This window comes from Wolffia australiana, chromosome 6 (assembly GCF_029677425.1).
Source record: "Wolffia australiana isolate 7733 chromosome 6, ASM2967742v1".
Classification (NCBI taxonomy): Eukaryota; Viridiplantae; Streptophyta; class Magnoliopsida; order Alismatales; family Araceae; genus Wolffia; species Wolffia australiana.
The window spans coordinates 1,027,998-1,046,168 of NC_135840.1; the positions used below are offsets into that span (position 1 = coordinate 1,027,998).

Sequence of the window (18,171 nt, forward strand, 5' to 3'; positions counted from 1 at the left end):
AATGATGAGAGCAAGGTAGAAAGAGAAGAGAGAGAATGAGAGAGAGAGATTGATGAGAGTGAGGTAGAAAGAGAAGAATAGAGAATGAGAGAAAGAGAATGACGAGAGTGAGGTAAAGAGAGGCGGAGAGAGAAGAGAGAGAAGAGAATGAGAGAAAGACAATGATGAGAGTGAGGTAAAGAGAGGCAGAGAGAGAAGAGAGAGAAGAGAATGATGAGAGCGAGGTAGAAAGAGAAGAGAGAGAATGAGAGAGAGAGAGATTGATGAGAGTGAGGTAGAGAAAGAAGAGAGAGAGAGAATGAGAGAATGAGAGAAATAGATTGATGAGAGTGAGGTAGAGCCAGAAGAGAGATAGAATGAGAGAATGAGAGGAAGAGATTAATGAGAGTGACGTAGAGAGAGAAGAGTGAGAGAATGAGAGAAAGAGACTGATGAGAGTGAGATAGAGAGAGAAGAGAGAGAGAGAATGGGAGAATGAGAGAAATAGATTGATGAGAGTGAGGTAGAGCCAGAAGAGAGAGAGAATGAGAGAATGAGAGGAAGAGATTGATGAGAGTGAGGTAGAGAGAGAAGAGTGAGAGAATGAGAGAAAGAGATCGATGAGAGTGAGGTAGAGAGAGAAGAGAGAGAGAATGACAGAAAGAGATTGATGAGGATGAGGTAGAGAGAGAAGAGAGAGAGAACGAGAGAAAGAGATTGATGAGAGAGAATGAGAGGAAGAGATTGATGAGGGTGAGGTAGAGAGAGAAGAGAGAGGACGAGAGGAAGAGATTGATGAGAGAGAATGAGAGGAAGAGATTGATGAGAGTGAGGTAGAGAGAAAATAGAGAGATAGAAGGTAAGGGAGAGGGAGAAATAGAGACATAGAAGGGAAGGGAGAGGGAGAAGAAGAACGAGAGAGAGAGAGAGAGAGGGAGAGAGAGAGAAAGAGAGAGAGAGGGAGAGAGAGATAGAGAGAGGGAGAGAGGGAGAGAGAGAGGGAGAGAGATAGAGGGAGAGATAGAGGGAGAGAGAGAGAGGGGAGAGAGAGAGAGATAGAGATAGATAGAGAGTGAGAGACTGAGTGAAAGGGAGAGAGTGCGTGTGAAAGGGAAGAGAGAGAGAGGGGGATCGTGAGAGGGAGAGAGACAAGGAGTTAGAATGATAGAGAGAGAGAGAGTGAGAATAATCTTGAGAGAGAGAGAGAAAGTGATACTGATAGAGAGAGAGACTGAGAAAGATGGTGAGAGAGAGAGAGAGGTGGATACTGGATTAGTATGAAAATAGCAAGATGGTGACTGAGATGTGCCATCTATCAAGAAGACCAGGCCCATTTAAAAGTTATGTGAAATACAATAGACGGCCCATTAAACAAGTAAAATCGTTCGTTTGATACTAATCCAGTATCCAAGGATCTATTTACAGATCACTTCATCAGTCTCGCCATCGCCATCGCCATCGCCATCGCTCCGATTTTACAGCGATCTCGTTACAAGTCTTCAGGGGGGACCCTGCGCAAAGTGGGGTAGGGAAGACGAAGTTGCACCATGGATGCTTCCGCGCCGCACAGCTCGAGGAGCGTCGACAATGTTTTCCGCGACTTCAAGGGTCGGAGGGCAGGGATAATTAAAGCTCTCACTATTGGTTTGTTTCGCTTTTCTTATCATCTGTTCCGTTTTTTTTTGTACTTTGATTAGGTTATCTTTTGCGTTTTCCCGGTTTTGATTCATGTTTTGATCGTTATTTGGAATTGGGTTCTCATGTTTTCACCTCATTTGGGCTGTTGCAGATGTGGAGGACTTCTACCGGCTGTGCGACCCTGGTTAGGGCATCCCTATCCTTTGTTACGAAGGCTTTTTTATTAAAATGTGTTGGATATTTCAATATGTCTTCATTTCTTCTTGGTGCGCGTTTTGCCCAGCTTTTTGAATTCAATGTTGCTACCTTTTTTTTGTTTTTGAAAAGCGACGCAACATCGTAGGTGAAGCACGTTGCCTTTTCCAGACTCCATTCGGTACTCGGGTTTACAAGATTACTAGATTTATCGATACTTGCATCTCTATCATTTGAATGGAACCGGAGTTTTTCTAAATTGACAAGTCCGACGTTCGAATAAAACACTATTTTGGATCGGACGTTCTTTGAAGTATGATCTTTTTATCTTATTTAAACTTAAGGTAGGGGGACTGTAAAAAACACAGTTTTTGTATAATTTTTGAAGGACAACTGACGTACTAAAATAGTGACATCATAAATTCATTATTATTACATCGTTATGTCTTTTAGTCTCTTAATATCCCATGTTCCTCATTTCTATCAATCAGTTGTTGAGTGTTACCTGTGTAAGATATCAGAGTGCAGCTATGCCTTTGAAAATAATGTATTTAGTTTTTCGTTCCGAGTTTATAAATCAATTATTTCAAGAAAAGAGACACATCCTTTAACTGCTTCTCCGCAGTCCGCCTTTCTTAAACTTCAGTGTAGGACATGTTTTCATACTGATGCGAATATCAATGGAAGTAGTATTTTAGGAGGAAAAACATGCACAGCAAAATAATGCCCCAAAACCCTCGCATCAGTAGGTTCTCATTCTACCGTCTATTCATGTTTTCTTGCAATTACTGTATCTAATCAGAGAAGAGGCTTATTACGTAAGAATAACTTTTCCCAGGAAAGGAGAATTTATGTCTTTATGGATTTCCAAATGAACAATGGGAAGTCAATCTACCGGCAGAGGAGGTGCCACCAGAGTTTCCGGAACCTGCACTGGGCATTAACTTTGCCAGAGATGGAATGCAAGAAAAAGATTGGATTGCTCTTGTTGCTGTCCACAGTGATTCCTGGTTGTTATCCGTGGCTTTCTATTTTGGTGCCAGATTTGGGTTTGACCAAAACGAGAGGTACACTTTCTATTTTAAAAGGCTCTTAGAAAAAACATGATACTGATTCATTGTTGATTCATCTTCATTTACTTTTCGACCTAAATTTGGAAACTTTCGTAACCTGAAAGATAAGTTTTTAGTTCTACTAATCAAAATGGGGATATTCCTGATCTACGGCTGTTTCCGAAAGCCAGAACATTGATTCATCTGAATCTTCATTGAGTTTGAAACCTAAAGTCATAACCTCCGAACCTTAAGTTATCTGAAAGATAAGTCTCTATGTCTAATCAAAATTGGATGAGGATGCCGCACAATATTAAAATATCTGTTTTCGTAAGAGTTCCTGATTTTGTAATAAATTTTGGACCCAAAAAAAACAGCTTGTGACGTATGAAATTTGTGAAAACCGCATATCTTCTTTTTGATGGGAAGTCTTACAGCACATCTGGTAGGATCTTGACCACACAATCAGATTTTGTATGGAGCTTAATATCTATGTAATTCTAGAACTCGTTTTTATGGCAATCTAAGCTTGTGTTGAAACGTGGTTTTATCTCTTGTTCTCAGGAAACGACTTTTCACAGTCATAAACGAACTCCCCACCATTTTTGAGGTGGTCACAGAGAGAAAGCAGGCCAAAACCCCTGCCAAAAACAGCGTTAATGGCAAACCAAAGTCAAACTCAAAGCTGGTAAATTCCTTCTTTGTGGTCAACGCTTTGAATTTTGGAATAGATGATTAATTTGAGATCTTGTTTCCCATAGGCTCCAAACAGCGGTCCCCATAGGCCAGCGCACTCCAGCAAGAAGAAGGAAGAAGAAGAGGATGAAGATATGGGTGCCTTTGATAATGATGACAATGATGTTGGTGATGATGATGACGAGGAGGAGCACGGTGAGACTCTGTGTGGAGAATGTGGCGAGAGTGATGGGGCAGATGAGTTCTGGATATGCTGCGATGCCTGCGAGCGATGGTTCCATGGAAAGTGTGTCAAGATTACTCCAGCCAAGGCTGAGCACATCAAGCAGTACAAGTGCCCCTCTTGCACTTCGACCAAGAGAGCCCGCCATCCGTCATGATAAGTGACCATAACATGCCTACATTATCTACATATCTCGCCATCATCATCATTCTGATCATCGTAATCATCATTATTATTTTATGTCGGTCGCCTTCTCAGATTATTTGCTTCTTGGCCACTAGTTCCAATAGTTCAATAATCTTCTAACCTTGCTGTATTTCATTATTTAGGCTGATTCTAACCTGGTCCTTAAGCCAGGAAAGGTCAAGTTCTGTCTTATGGCATTGGGCCTATTAATGGTCCCTAGATTAAAAAACAGTAATGTCACCTGTTTGCTATGGTTCCCTTTTGGGAATCTAATGCATAATCTTGAATATTTTCGGTTCAGTGAATTTCATAGGTTTTTTGTGCGTATTCCACCGGCTCGTATCTATTTAGTTTTTAGCATTTGCTGAATGACAACAGTTCGTGGAATCCACAAAACTCTTCTAGATATTTAATGGACGTATTTCAGGTTATGATTCACTTGTATAACATGAAGTTGAAAGAATCTTTGACACAATGAATCAGCTATGTGTTTTGGCTACTTTATCTGGTTCTACCACATTGCAATATCTTGGAACAAATTATTCCCAATTCAGTCAAATAGATAAACATCATCTAAATTTAACTACTGCTAATAACTCAAATGTTAAATGACGAATGTAGAAGGGTTGTGATTCTCAATTGAAATCAAATAATTGATTATCTATCTAATGAGCCCCAATAATGTTAAAATGTTTGATTTGCCGTATCTTCGTCACTAAGTTAAAGTGACTTCTGAGTCAGTCATCAATTCCTCGTTAGTAGGGATCGAATATTTTCTCTTATATTTTTAGAGTACTAAGATCTATTCAAGTTTTTGAAAAAAAAGTTAACATGTATTCCAGGTCAAGAGACTGTTTAATTTTTCCTCTATTTTAAATCCAGTCAAGTAACCAACTAAAAATATCTCCTTGTTTGTTCTAGCAAATTCATTCTGGAAATCAAGTGAATTCATTCTGGATAATGTAACAAACAATTCCTTGGATTTGGATTTATGGATGAGTTTATTCTATCATGCTTTTATATCGGACAGTTATTGATTTCATTTGAGAAAATTTTCTCATATGACCATATCGTCGAATTCTGATCCAGAATTCATCATCTCCAATACTCATTCTTAGTTTATAGTTTTATCTGCCACTCGTTTTAGAGAGAAAATATCAAAGAACATGTTGTGACACATGATATCTTGAAATAATATGATTTTGACTGTCACAACAAGATCAAAGATTCACTTATTCCTACATCCATGGTTGGCGAATCATTTTATGAAACAACATTCTTTCTTGGACGATGCATTATTATATTTTTTGAAGGAGGAAAAGAGGGAAGATCACCCACAATTGGTGATCAACCTGCCAAACGACCATTACACACTTGTAGAATGAGACAATAATGCTATTATGCGATAAATAGACATTGTTATTCTGTCAGTGAAATATGTTGAGACTATGTAGAAAGATTGTTAATCTATTCTAGATGTTTCGAGATTTTGGCCTACTTATTGAGCATTTTACTGTAATGATAAAAGTGGCATTAGTTTTCAAACTTTATTCCTTAAGAGTATCAGTGAGATAGTGAAGGTCGCCAAACGACCATTACAAAATTAGAAAAGGAGATGAAACAATAAATGGCTGAAATGACAGAAAATGTTAAACACCTTCTCAAAGATTCTTTGCAAAGCATGAAGGCCCAAGTTAATGTAAGCAAGGTAGAAATGGCCCCTGCATGTGAAATTTGTGCCAGGAATGATCACACTTCAGATCAATGCAAGGCAACCTACGCTGAGAAAGTCAATGCCTACGGGATAAATCCAAATGCCCAGAATTGGAATGTGATAGCTAACGGGAGCAAACCAGAGAATATGGAATTCCATGGAGGATATGGAAATGGATTCTAAAACAACCAAGTCAGAGCTCAAGGCCAACAGCACCAAAGTCAATTTTACCAAAATCAACCATTCTAACAGAACCAACTGTATTTTTATTCCGCTGCACCTCATGCGCAACCAGCGGTACAAAATTATTCTAATAATCCTTCTACCTACAATTTCTGGAGACAGTTCGACAATTGCAGGGTTGAGAAAAAACATGGGAGGAAGAAAAGAAGTTTCTCATGTCCCACATCAAGATGATGCGAGCAAATCAAGGGTCGGCAACAAACAACTATGCCATGAAAGACGTGAAGGAAAAGGGGAAGAGTGAAGAGCTCTTTACGAAGGGGTATATTGCAAGTAAGTTTCCTTCCAAACCAAATATTAATCCTAGAAATTTTTTGCATGTTTCTACTGCTTTTTCTTGTCATTATAGTACATCTAGTGACAGAAAATCATCATCTATGATAGATCCTATAGAACCAATGCAAGGGAAAATAGAAAAGAAAGAACCCGTGGATGTTATTTTAGCTTTTAGGAGTGGTAAGGTTTCGCTAGATCCTCTAGTGATTACAAATAAAAAACCAGAGAAGACTGAAAGTGAAGAGAAATAAAAGGAGAAATTAGATGGACACGAGCTCTACCCTATCAGAGTAGAAAGACATAAAACTGAAAAGAAGGATATAGTGGTTCCATTCCCTAGCGCCCTAACATTAGAAAGCAGAAATCAGAGGATTCTCAACCACTTGATGTTTTTAAGAACACATCAATTACCATTCCACTAGTTGATGCTCTTAAATATATTCCATTGTATGGGAAATATGTCAAAGAACTCTGCACCCACTCTAGGAGTTCTAAAAGAATTAAACTTACTGAAAATATAAGTTCAATTCTTTTAAATAGTCTACCAAAAAAATGAAAAGACCCTGGAGCTCCATTAGTAGAATGATTAATCCAAGGAAATTTTTTTGATAAGGGACTACCAGACAGGGAGCAAGTGTTAATATCTTGTCAAAGTTATTGTATGATGATGTGAAATTTGTTGAGTTACATCTGGTGAAGGTTGAATTGCTATTGGCGGATGGATCTATTAGAGCACCATACGGCAAGGTTATAAATACAGCGGTAGAAATAGGGAATTTGGCCTTTCCAATGGATTTTTATGTGACTGATGTTAAAATTATTGGAGCATTATCTAATGCTCCAATAATTTTTGGAAGATCGTTACTTGCTACGCCAAGAATAATATCTGATTTTGATAAAAGTATAATTGTAGTGATTATAGGAAAAGAGAAATTTGAAATTCCTATCCCTAATTTGAAAAGGATTCCCAATTATGATTATGAGGAGGTGGAGGGTATAGACGAGATGATGGAGAATGAAGTTGATTATGATGATTCATATGCAGAAGTCCTAGCTAGTGAAATAGAAGAAGAGGGCATATAGGTAAAGACGTCCCCAATAGTTACAAACCCTTCGGACCTTGAACTTAAACCCCTATTGGATTCACTTAAGTACATATTTCTTGAAAATCATAATGCAAAACCAATAATCATATCTTCTTCATTATCGGAGGATCAAGGAAAAAAGTTAATGTATGTGATAATGAAATATAAGTGTGCAATCGAATGGACGATTGATGATATTAAGGGTATTAATCCAGAAATTTGTGAGCATCGAATCTTCTTAGAATAGGATTCAAAACCCACAAAACAATTTCAAAGGAGACTGAATCCTCGAATTGCGGATGTTGTTAAGAAGGGGATTTTAAAGTGGTTGAAAGCTGAATTTATTTATGCCATTTCAGATAGCCCATGGGTAAGTCCTATCCATGACGTGACCCCTGAGCTGACGCAAACAACCATACCTTTAAGTACACGGCTTGACGATCGATCGGGTAAACTATGCATCTTACTTCAAGCATTTCTTTGACTTCAAAGCACAGAATACCAAGTGCTTTGACTTCTTAACAGGCACAAACTGATGACATTGATGAGTGAGAAGAAATTAAAGGCTAGGATTGCTTCAACTTCCAACGGCCATAACTTTTCATCTTCCCCTCCTCTTTCTATCCATACCCTCTAATCTATAAATAGAGGCCTGGATCATTGTAAAAACCATCTTGAACTTGCTTCCCACTTTTGTGGGCTGATTGAAAGAGAGTGAGTTTTGAAATCCATCAAGAGTGTTCTTGGTGTCTTGGGTGTGTGGGAAGAGACAAAAGAGAAGAGGGGGAGCTTACCGACACTCGCAAATCGCCGTGATCCTGGCGGAACGTAAGGATCTAAGGTAAGTGTCTTCGCCTTACGTTGTTTCTCTCCCAACATCATCGTTATCATAGTTATAGTTTTTTTTATCAACGTTTCATTTATCACTTCACTTACTTGCGTCCCCACTCTCTCATCTCTCCATCCTTGCCATCGTACCATTCCATATCCAACCACTATCCTCGTTCATACCATAGTTCATTATCGTGTCCGTCACAATCACTTACTCTTTTATTTAAGTTAAATTAACATATAAATTAAGTACTTCTTAATCGATATCACTCGCTCATATCCTTGAATTGTGTTTTATGTTGATCGCTCATTGATCATCACTAGTTTAAGAAAGTAATTCCTTAATCATCGTTCCCTGTGGAGACAATCCATACTCATCACTAACTACGTATTTTCAAGTACGGTCAAATATATTTTATTGAATAATCTCAATCACCAACGACGAATTTTTACCCTAAAATTGAGATTAGCAGTGACCTCCTAACCCTCTTTGAAGTGACGAAGGAGTCTATGGCGCCAAACGGATGAAATCCTTCGGTGCTCTCACACAATGGACGGGCTTGGCCCATACATAGGGAAGACGCTCGTTGGACACTCTCGTGTTCGTCTATCCCATCCCCTACTCTATCTCGAGCGTGATGGAGTGCAATCAAAGGACATACAATAAAGATAATTAACAGGCAGGCTAGAGGATCGAGGTACCTGATAACATGCAAATAAGAGCAAAGAAAATGTTAATTTCATCATATTTTTATGGCTTTTAATTAAACATTAATTAATGTTAATTAAACAATAATTTTTAATCCATGTTATCATGTTTTTTGGTTAAAAGAAGAGTTTCCTTGAATTTCATGTGAAACAATACTTTGGAAGAATAATAGGTCAATTTATACATTTTAAATGAGGATTATAATAATTTAAATGCTTTTAATTGACCTATTTCTATTACTAAAAATAAATTAGACAATAAAACTTATTTTAGAAGGTAATATATATTTTTTTTGCATTAATAAACAATTGTTTTGATTTAATCCATTTGTTTTTGAATTTAAATATATTTTTATTTAAACTGGCCCTTATTGGGCCAGTTATGGCACTCACCTATGGTAAATGGCGCAGGGCATACGAATGGCGCGCACTGCACGCAACCGCGCGTAAGCGTATCAGAATGGCCGCTCGCTCCTTTGGTGGGCGACACCCACGCACGCCATTCCATGCGTGTCGCACACAAAGTGTAGCCACATAAAGGCCCAAGGAGCCAATCCCGTCCCGTTGTACGTCCATTGTACAATGCGAAAGGAGAAAAAAATTAACGGAATCAAAAGAAGCTGTTCTTCTGATTCCACGGCGATAAAGGGGAGAAAGGGAAATTGAGCGGGCTGTGCTTGATTTTAGAGCTCTAGGAAGGATCGCCTACCTTCCTAGAAGACTCAAGACCCTTCCTGGAGGGATTTGGAGCTAATTTTTAAGACAAAATCGATGATCCGGCCACCGTTCTTCCCCAGACTCGATCTTCAAATATGCAAAAATTTGGTGTTGCTCGTTGCCCGAATTCCCCTCAAACAGAGCCATAATCTCTTCCTGGTATTCCTAGGCACCCTTTGAATTCATTCTGCCATTAATTTCGCGTTCAAATTTTCAAAAGCCATAGTTCCTTCCCGTTCGCCATTTTTTTCTTAATTTCTGATTTTAGTCATCTTAATTCGTAGATTTTAGCTCTTTTCTAAATCATTTCGTATTATTTGTTTATAAGTTTTCTATTTTGAATCCTAGCTGTCCCTTAAATCACAAAAAAATTGTGAATCGCATTTTACGGTCTCGTACTTCTTAAGTTAGCAAATCGGGAATTGTATTCACGATTTGCAAATTTAGGACATTTTTAGAATTTTGATTTAATTAGGATAAAATAAAAATATAATTAAAATACTCTTAAAAATAGCATAAAAATTAGTTTTCTGATTCTTTGAAAATAGTAAAACAGATTCTGATAAATAAAACAAATTAAAGAAATAAAAAAAAACTTAGAGTTGAATCCATTTTAGAAATAGATTTCTAATACATTAAAAAGAACATAAAAAACTTATATATAATTCAACACAATTAAAGATTTTAAATCAAAGAAAAAGATAAATTTAAGTGATTTTAGTTCTCTGTTATTAGATAACAGAGAATTATTAAAATCATTTAAGTTCAAAAAGATAGAATTTTAGTGCAATTTGCAAGTATTAGCATTTAAATTAGTAGTTAAAATATCATTTTTTTTAGGTTTCGAATTCTAAACCGTAATTAGACAGAAAATTGAATATCACCACTGCCTCCCTAGGGTTGGACCCCTTATTTAAACACTAAGGGATAAAATAAATATTATTGCTTAAGTTCGAAAACCCCTAAATAACGACATATAAACATGTATTTTCGAGCTTATCAGTACCTCTTGGGGAAATCATCCGAGAGTCATACGCTTGTCGATGTAGAGTACCGGAGGGAGGGGTCGGTGGAGCTTTGCCGATGGCAGCACAGGGTCGCTCGACTGGCGGCGTGGCACGGGTTGGGAGCGGGGACGCAGAAGCAGAGTCGGAAGGAGGAGCGAGGCGACAGGCATGGACCTTGGTGCATGGCTGCAACAGTGAACAGCAGCAGTGATCGGCGCGCAACACGGGGTGCTGGGCACATCACGGACCGTGGGCATTGTGGAGCACAAGCAGCTATGGTACGGACGGCGCGACGGCGTGATGACGGCGCGTCGGTGGGGCGTCGGTAGTGCAGGTGACGGCGGCCAATGCGATGGCTCAAGCAACGGTGTGGATAATAGCAGCGTGTGCGGTGGTCTACGGTCCTGGCGCGGGGCGCAGCGGACGAGCCCGCTAAATCTGGCGGCAGAGGGGATCTGGCGGCGGCGCAGGTTAAGGCACTAGAGGGCAGCCGTGGGGGGCAGATGGTGGCCGCAAACGGCCGAGAGTGGCCGAGCAAGGCTGAGGGCAGCTGAGGCAATCGAGGGCGCCCGAGAGGGGCTACAGCGTGGCCCAGCTTGCAGTTGCAGCTGCGGTTGGACCAGCTGCGGTTGCGGCTACGCCTGCGACTGACTTTGGCGGCAGCCGCGGGCCATGATGCCCATGGCTTGCGGCTGCAACTTGCGGCGATTGCAGGTTGTAGCTGCGGCTGCGACTTTGTGGCCGCGATTGGCAGGGGTCGCGATTGGCTGCGGGCTACGGCCGGGATTGACGGCGGCCGCGATTGGCTGCGGCCGCGGCTGGGGCGACGGAGTGGTGGGCGATCTAGGGTCCCAACAGCGATGGTTCTTCACGCAGACAGCAGCCAAGCGGCAGCATTGATCTTCCCTCCCGCGGACGAATGGTTGACGAGGTCTGGATCCCAACTGGCGGATCTCGGGTGCCTTGGCGATCCAGGGTGATGGCGATGGCACAAGCGCAGGCTTGGGTTCCGATGGCAGAATTTGACCGAACAGGACTCTGGTGGAATGGGAAACGAGCGATTACTGTCGGCCCCGTTCCCGTTCCGTCCTCTCTCTCGCTCTTTTTTTTCTCCTTTTTTTTATTTTTTCTTCCTCTCTCAAGAGGTCGTCGGGCTACCCTTTATTTTCCAAAAATTCACAAAGTCGTCGGGCGTTCTCTCCTTCCCTTATACAGGGAGGGTGATGGGCCCTAAGGAGAGACCAAAAGAGGCAGTGGCCCATTAGGAAAGGACCCCCTCCTAAGACCAATAATTCAAATGTTTTAAAACAAAACAAAAAGAGAAAAGGGTTTGAAGGGAAAAAAGACAAAAGGGAAAGGGCCTTTGCGAGGATAATGGCCCGAGAAAATCAAAACCATCTAGATACCTTCACCCTCGCTTTGGTGCGTCATACTGGTGGGGCTTGAGCCGACGAGTGTTGCCGACAACGAAATGGACTTTGGCGTTGACCTTGATGGAGCGGGATCTCATGCTCCATCAATCCTCCTAGGGTTGGAAGAACTTGACTCCAACGAGTTTGGGTTGTAGGTGGTGGCTGCTGATGGCGGGTCAGTTGCCGGCACCGTAGGTCATCTTGGAGCTTTGACGTAGGGTCTGCACACATGCGCTCCCATCCCTGTACCAAAAGTCTTCACGAGGCCTCGTCCCCTACATGGTTAACTATCCTTTGTCGTATACCCTTGGCTGACTCATGCCAATCGGGCGATAGTTCCGGGGGTTAGTTGCGGTAGACTCCCTCAAATTGAGTGGGTCTAGAGAGGCCGGATTAGGGGAGAGAAAGGGGTCTCGGTACGGAACCAGGTCCGCCACATTACATGTGGAGCAAATTCTCCATAGTTGATGAATATTGATGATATAGGCAGGTTCGCCCACTCATTGGAGGATCGAGGATGGGCTGGTGCTATGAACATGTAGCTTTGTTGACGTTCTGGGAGAATAGCTCTCCGGTCTAAGTTTCCCCACCATACGGTGTCCCACATCAAACACTCAGAACCACCAATGCGAGTCGACAGCCTACTTGTATGATGCAATGAGACTTGTGATCCTAGCATGAGGATGTTAATGCAACGAGAAAACATGCAGGGCAATGCATAACCATGACGTTCTATGGGTGCTACTATGGTAGGTTGACGAGGAACATGGCCGACGGTGATCTAGTAGGAACTCAACCCAGTGGGGCGATCCATAGAGGAGTTCAGCACACGTAGGGCGCAGGGAGTGGAACTATGGTGCTCGACCATTGTCGAGGGGATGGCAAGGCGATCGCGACACGGGTGCGTCTTACCTTCCATCGCTGGGGCGATCAGTGTAGGGGTCGTCTTGGGACTCCAACTCTCTTGAGTGAGTCTAGGTGGGACAACACACCCTTACTCTAGTCGGGTTGCGTGGACTACTAGATGAGCGGCGCATTTGGCCGGGCATGGTGGGGTGTTGTCAATATTGTATCCCGGCTCTCGGGGGGGGGGGGGGGGGCACATGATGGTCGACAACCGATAGCCCGACCGTTCCAGTTGGGACACTCTTCGCTGCCGAGTTTGTGGTGTAAGGGTACCACGAGACCCATTGTCTCTGGGGCACGAATGAATATGCATTCATTTGCTCGGTGATGGCAACGTTGTGGCGACGTAACCACGATCGGTTCCAATAGAAGTAGGAGTTCCTACATGACTCATAGTCGGTGAACTCCTTTGGCTTCCTTGACCCTTCGGAAATGGAGACTTCGCCTCAAACACTCTTCTACATCCAAGCTTGATGCTCTTCTCGTCGGTGCTCATAGTCATCTAGGTAATATTTGAGATGACAACCGATGGGTCGTCAAGGCGGGGTCTGGTAGCGCTTGTGGTCAACCCATCGTCGGGGTTGACCATTGGGTATGGCACGGATACTGGGTCTCTCTCACGTGGGGTATCGGGGAACCTTGGCGGGTTCATCATATTGGTGGTCTCAGAGCCAGACGTAGTCGTCTCGTCCTGTTGGAGGATCGTCCTCAAATCTGCGATTGTAGCCGATTCATGGATCCCGACGATCTCGGGCACGGACGTCATGGGGGACGCATGCAGAATAGCGGTCGCGATGGAGGTCTCTCCGGGCCTCGTCCCGCCACCTCTCCTTGTCCACAAAGTTTGCCATAGGGGCTCTTAGGGCACTCCCAGGGTTGCCCGACCCGTGGGGGGTCACAAACTCAGTTAGGTGCCACGGGCGCAGGGGCAGCAATGGGTGTTGGTGGTACCATCAGTTGGGTAAGTAGTCGCTTCAATCGTTCGGTGACGGTGCTAATATCATGGAGGGAGACATCCCGGTCTTCAGTCAGGTCCTCCTAGGGTCTAAATGGTTGCCCCAGTCTTCTTCGGTAATGTCTTGCTCCTCAGCCTCGTGTAGCCAAACCAGAAGTGCGGGTTTATTCATGGGATCGTTCCCGTGAGAACAACAACTCATTGTAGCCCTTTCCTTGTCGTAACTGTGAGAGAAGGTCCCTAATGACTATCAGGAGTTGCGTTGAGATCATGCTTGTCCTCGATGGGGGCGGGCGTGTACGCGGGGACCGGACGATCCAGTGGCATCCCTACTGCTGGGTGTAGTCCGTCTGAGCTCTAAAGCAGTTGGTGACATACCACCTTCGAGCGTTAGAGGACAGTATGCGAGGCAGTGCATCGGGCTGCCTCTCAGTTGGCGGGTAGTCATCTCGTCGCGGGGAGGTCAAACATCGAGGTTGCATCCGCTTTGTAGATCTTTTCTCAATGACCATGGGTTTATTATTGTTTTTTTTTAATTTAAACAGTTAGCAAAAAACACGGTGCCGAGTACGGCCAACCCTGTGGTTGTGCCCGTAGTCTGATTCAGCCATGCCATGGACGCCACCCAGGGGGATTTTATATAAAAAGTGGAGTGTTTATCATTGTTTATAGTCATGGAGCGAGCATAAATATCCCAATTACACTCGAATCCCACTTGTCCGCGCCAATGTGCATCAAAGGAAAAGATATATAAATGACACCTAGAAGGAGCTCGGAGACGTTCGCCCATGCCAACCTCACCCGTCGATGCTCCCTCCGAGTGAAAGTGGGGGCGAAGAGTGCGGGGGCCACAGATCAGCTACGATGGTGGAAGTGTGCGCAGTCCACCCCGCGTTGTGAAAGTCGTCTGATCAGGCGAGAGGTTGGGCGCACCCACCTCAAGTGTTCCACCCACCTCAGAGAGTCGGCAAGTTGGGGCGTTCCACGCGATAGCATCCCCGAGCTGAGGGAGGAAGGGCATGGCAAGAAAGAAGAAGAGAGGAGGGGTGTCGTGTGTGTACCGCATGGTTGGCCAGGGCATCTGCTGTCTAATTGCCTTCTCGCAATTGGTGACGTATACTAGTTCTGCGATGGCAGCACCGCATGATGTCCTGCCATGCGCAATGTAGACGCCAGTAACTGCACGAAGCATGTCAACCCGCACCTGTGAGTCCAATTCTACGACGACGTGGTGAAGGTTTCGTTCCTCGTAGAGGAGTAAACCATTACGTATCACCATAGCTTCGGCTATTGTATTAGTTTGTATGCCATAGAAAGATGAAAAAACGAAGAGAATACTCCATGTATGATCACGGAGGATACCACCTCCCCTTGTTGGCCCCGAGTTCACTTTAGTCGCACCATCTACATTCAGTTTGAGGATGCCGAGTGGCGGTGGAAGCCAACGAGCGACTTGAAGCTGAATGCAGACAAGGGCAAGGGTCACCGAAATGCCCCAAGAGCAAAGGAAGCCGCACATGAGGGCTGAGCTACAATCGCCAGGCGAGATGAGATGGTTTGTGTGCCGTATCCACAGCTTGACTCGACGTGTGATATCTGCGGCGCACATGGGAGTTCCTGCATAACGAGAAGAACTTTGCCCTTTTCATATCTCCCATAGTAAGTAAGCTATGGTGATGTGTAGGATGGGGCTCCGTTTAGAGCGTGTTGGCGAGAGAAACATCTTGCCAAAACACTCGAACGGGGTCAGTGGGATGGGAACGAGTGAACACCAAGGGTGTTTGATGTGATGCCAACAATCTAGGGCTATCTCACTATGGAAGAATAGATGTTCCATAGTCTCAGCCTGTGGTGATGCGGGGCAACAGTGACAACGCGAACTGAGGGAGTGACCTATGCGGATCACCCGATCATCAGTCGGAAGGCCACAATGTAAGAGTCTCTAGAGGAAAAAGGAGACACGTGTGAGGATCGCCGGATGCTAGATGCAGTGACCCCAGTGTTGGTGGGGGGATTTCTTGAGGAAATGCTCCCAAGAAGATCTATAGGAGCAGGTTCCATCGAGTGTGAGTGTCCAAATCGCACGGTCGAGAGTGGTCACTATAAGGGTACTCTGTATCTAGGAGAGTGTGTCTGAAGGGAGGCCATGCTGCTCCCATGGGTGTCTCGTGTTGTCCATGAGCAGTTGGGCCAATGTTAGTCTCAGTTGATAAGGTACAAAGTGTGGATGGCGAGCTAAGGGTTCGTCACCATGCCAAGTGTGAAACCAGGCAGTAATCGCACCTCGGCCAACCTACCAATGTGTGACCTGGGCTATCTCAAGCCAGTGTTTCTCCCAAGTCCACCATCGCCGAGGGCCTTAGATATCCATCTCTCTACGGGCCCACTCGCCATACTTGGCAGAAACAAAACTTCCCAATAGGGAGTGTGTGGTGCGCATATGCCATACGAGTTCCTTTCGAAGCATGTCTTGGACGTCCGAGAGGCGTCTAATCCCTAGACCCCCTCGGCCGTCGAGCTACAAGCTTTCGCCCAAGAGGCCCAATGATGGCGACACTTTCCCTCTAGGTGAGCAGACCATAGGAAACGTGAGCATAGTCGTTCCACTGAGCGGAGGACTGTGAGAGATAGTGAGTGGACCGCAAGGGTTTGCAGCGAGATAGTCATGAGTACGTGCCGAATAAGTTGGATACATCCTCTAGGGAATTGAAAATGAAGTTTCCATCCCTCTAGTTTCTTTCTCAGTTTAACTAGCAGTGCATCAAAGTAATGAAGCCTAGCAGGTCCGAGAAAGATAGGGCATCCAAGATAGTCGAAAAGAAGGTGTCCTCGTGAGTAGCGGGTATAGTGTTGGAGTATCTAAGAACACTTTATAGTGGTGGAAGGACCAATTATAAAGCTACTCTTCAAGGCATTAACGAGCTGGCCCGAAGCTTGCTTGTATGCTGTGAGGAGACTCAGAAATTCCTTAATGAATTTTTTAGATCCATTGAGGAAAAGGATGGCATCATCTGCAAATAGAGAGTGAGAGAGGATTGGGCAGCCCCTTTTTATAAAATACGGTTGGATGAGGCCATGGTCAATTGCACGTGTGAGCGATCGGCTGAAGACCTCCTCAATCAATATAAAAGGGTCGGTGAGATAGGATCATCTTTCCGTAGACCTCTCATGGTTATGAAGAAGCCAGCGGAATTTCCATCCATCAGGAGAGAGAAATGATTCTCTCTAATGCAGACATCGACAAGATCGATGAACGCATCGGTGAACCCAAAGCGACATAACACATGGGTAAGGAAATTCCATTCGACTCGATCAAAGGCGTTCTCCATATCCAGTTTGATGATGACATTTGAGCTCGGAATATGACCATTTAATGACTGTGCTAGCTCGTGAACTAGCATGATACTGTCATGGATGTGTCGACCCTTGACAAAACCATACTGTTCAGGCGAGATGAGTCTATCAAGAAGTTTCCCTAGTCTATTTGTAATGATCTTGGATGCAACTTTGTAGCATACATTACAAAGACTGATGGGGCGAAAGTCTATGAAGGAAGTTAGAGTGTCCACATTTGGAATGAGCCCTAGAAAAGTGGATTACCAACTTCGAGGGAAAACTTTGCACGTAAACACCTCGTTGATAGCAAGCACCAAGTCAGTGCCTACGATATCCCAGCATGTAGTGTAGAATTGTGCTGAAAATCCATCCGGTCCTGGGGCCTTGTTCCTACCTAAGGAAAAGACTACATCCTTTATCTCTACTCGAGTAGGTAGGGCTGTGAGAATTGTGCTTGCTTGGTCCGTCACCATGTGAGATATAGAGTCGAGAAGATCCCCACTCACAATAGTTGGTTGTGAGCATAGGAGCGAGTGATAAAACTCTACTGCTGTGGTTGCTAGTTGGCCAGGATCCTGACTATACGTCTCTCATATCGTATAATTAGGATGGGCTTTGTGACGGATCGAGGCGTGAAAGAAATGTTGTTTCTATCATCTTCTTGCAGCCATTGGACCCGCGATTTTTTGAGGTAGAAAATTTCCTAATGGCGCATAGTATCGTCAAGCTGCTCTCTAAGTCAAAGCTGGCGCTTTCCCACGTCGTCCATCCAACCATCTTGTAGTTATCGCTCGACATCAGCTAGTTCCTTCTCCAATGCTTCGACCGGTGCGTGTACGTCTCCAAAGACATGTTGATTCCACCATTTCAGGTGGAACTTGAGATTCCTCAGCCTAAAACTGAAGTTCTCCATAGGCGACGTAGAGATCGTTCCATGTCAATGGGTGTGCACAAAACAATGGAAGTCATTATGCTCTAACCACATGGCTTGGAATCAGAATGGAGGACGGCG

General features: G+C 43.8%; 1 protein-coding gene across 1 annotated transcript; it reads left to right on the forward strand.

The window, feature by feature from the left end:
* The first annotated feature begins 1,407 nt into the window (after nucleotides 1-1,407).
* On the forward strand, nucleotides 1,408-4,091 carry LOC144704574 (PHD finger protein ALFIN-LIKE 3-like). Its single transcript, XM_078577036.1, has 5 exons — nucleotides 1,408-1,623; nucleotides 1,769-1,801; nucleotides 2,651-2,879; nucleotides 3,429-3,552; nucleotides 3,626-4,091. Exons 1-5 carry the CDS (start codon nucleotides 1,527-1,529, stop codon nucleotides 3,938-3,940), a joined length of 798 nt encoding a protein of 265 aa, XP_078433162.1. The 5' UTR covers nucleotides 1,408-1,526; the 3' UTR covers nucleotides 3,941-4,091.
* The last annotated feature ends 14,080 nt before the right edge of the window (nucleotides 4,092-18,171 follow it).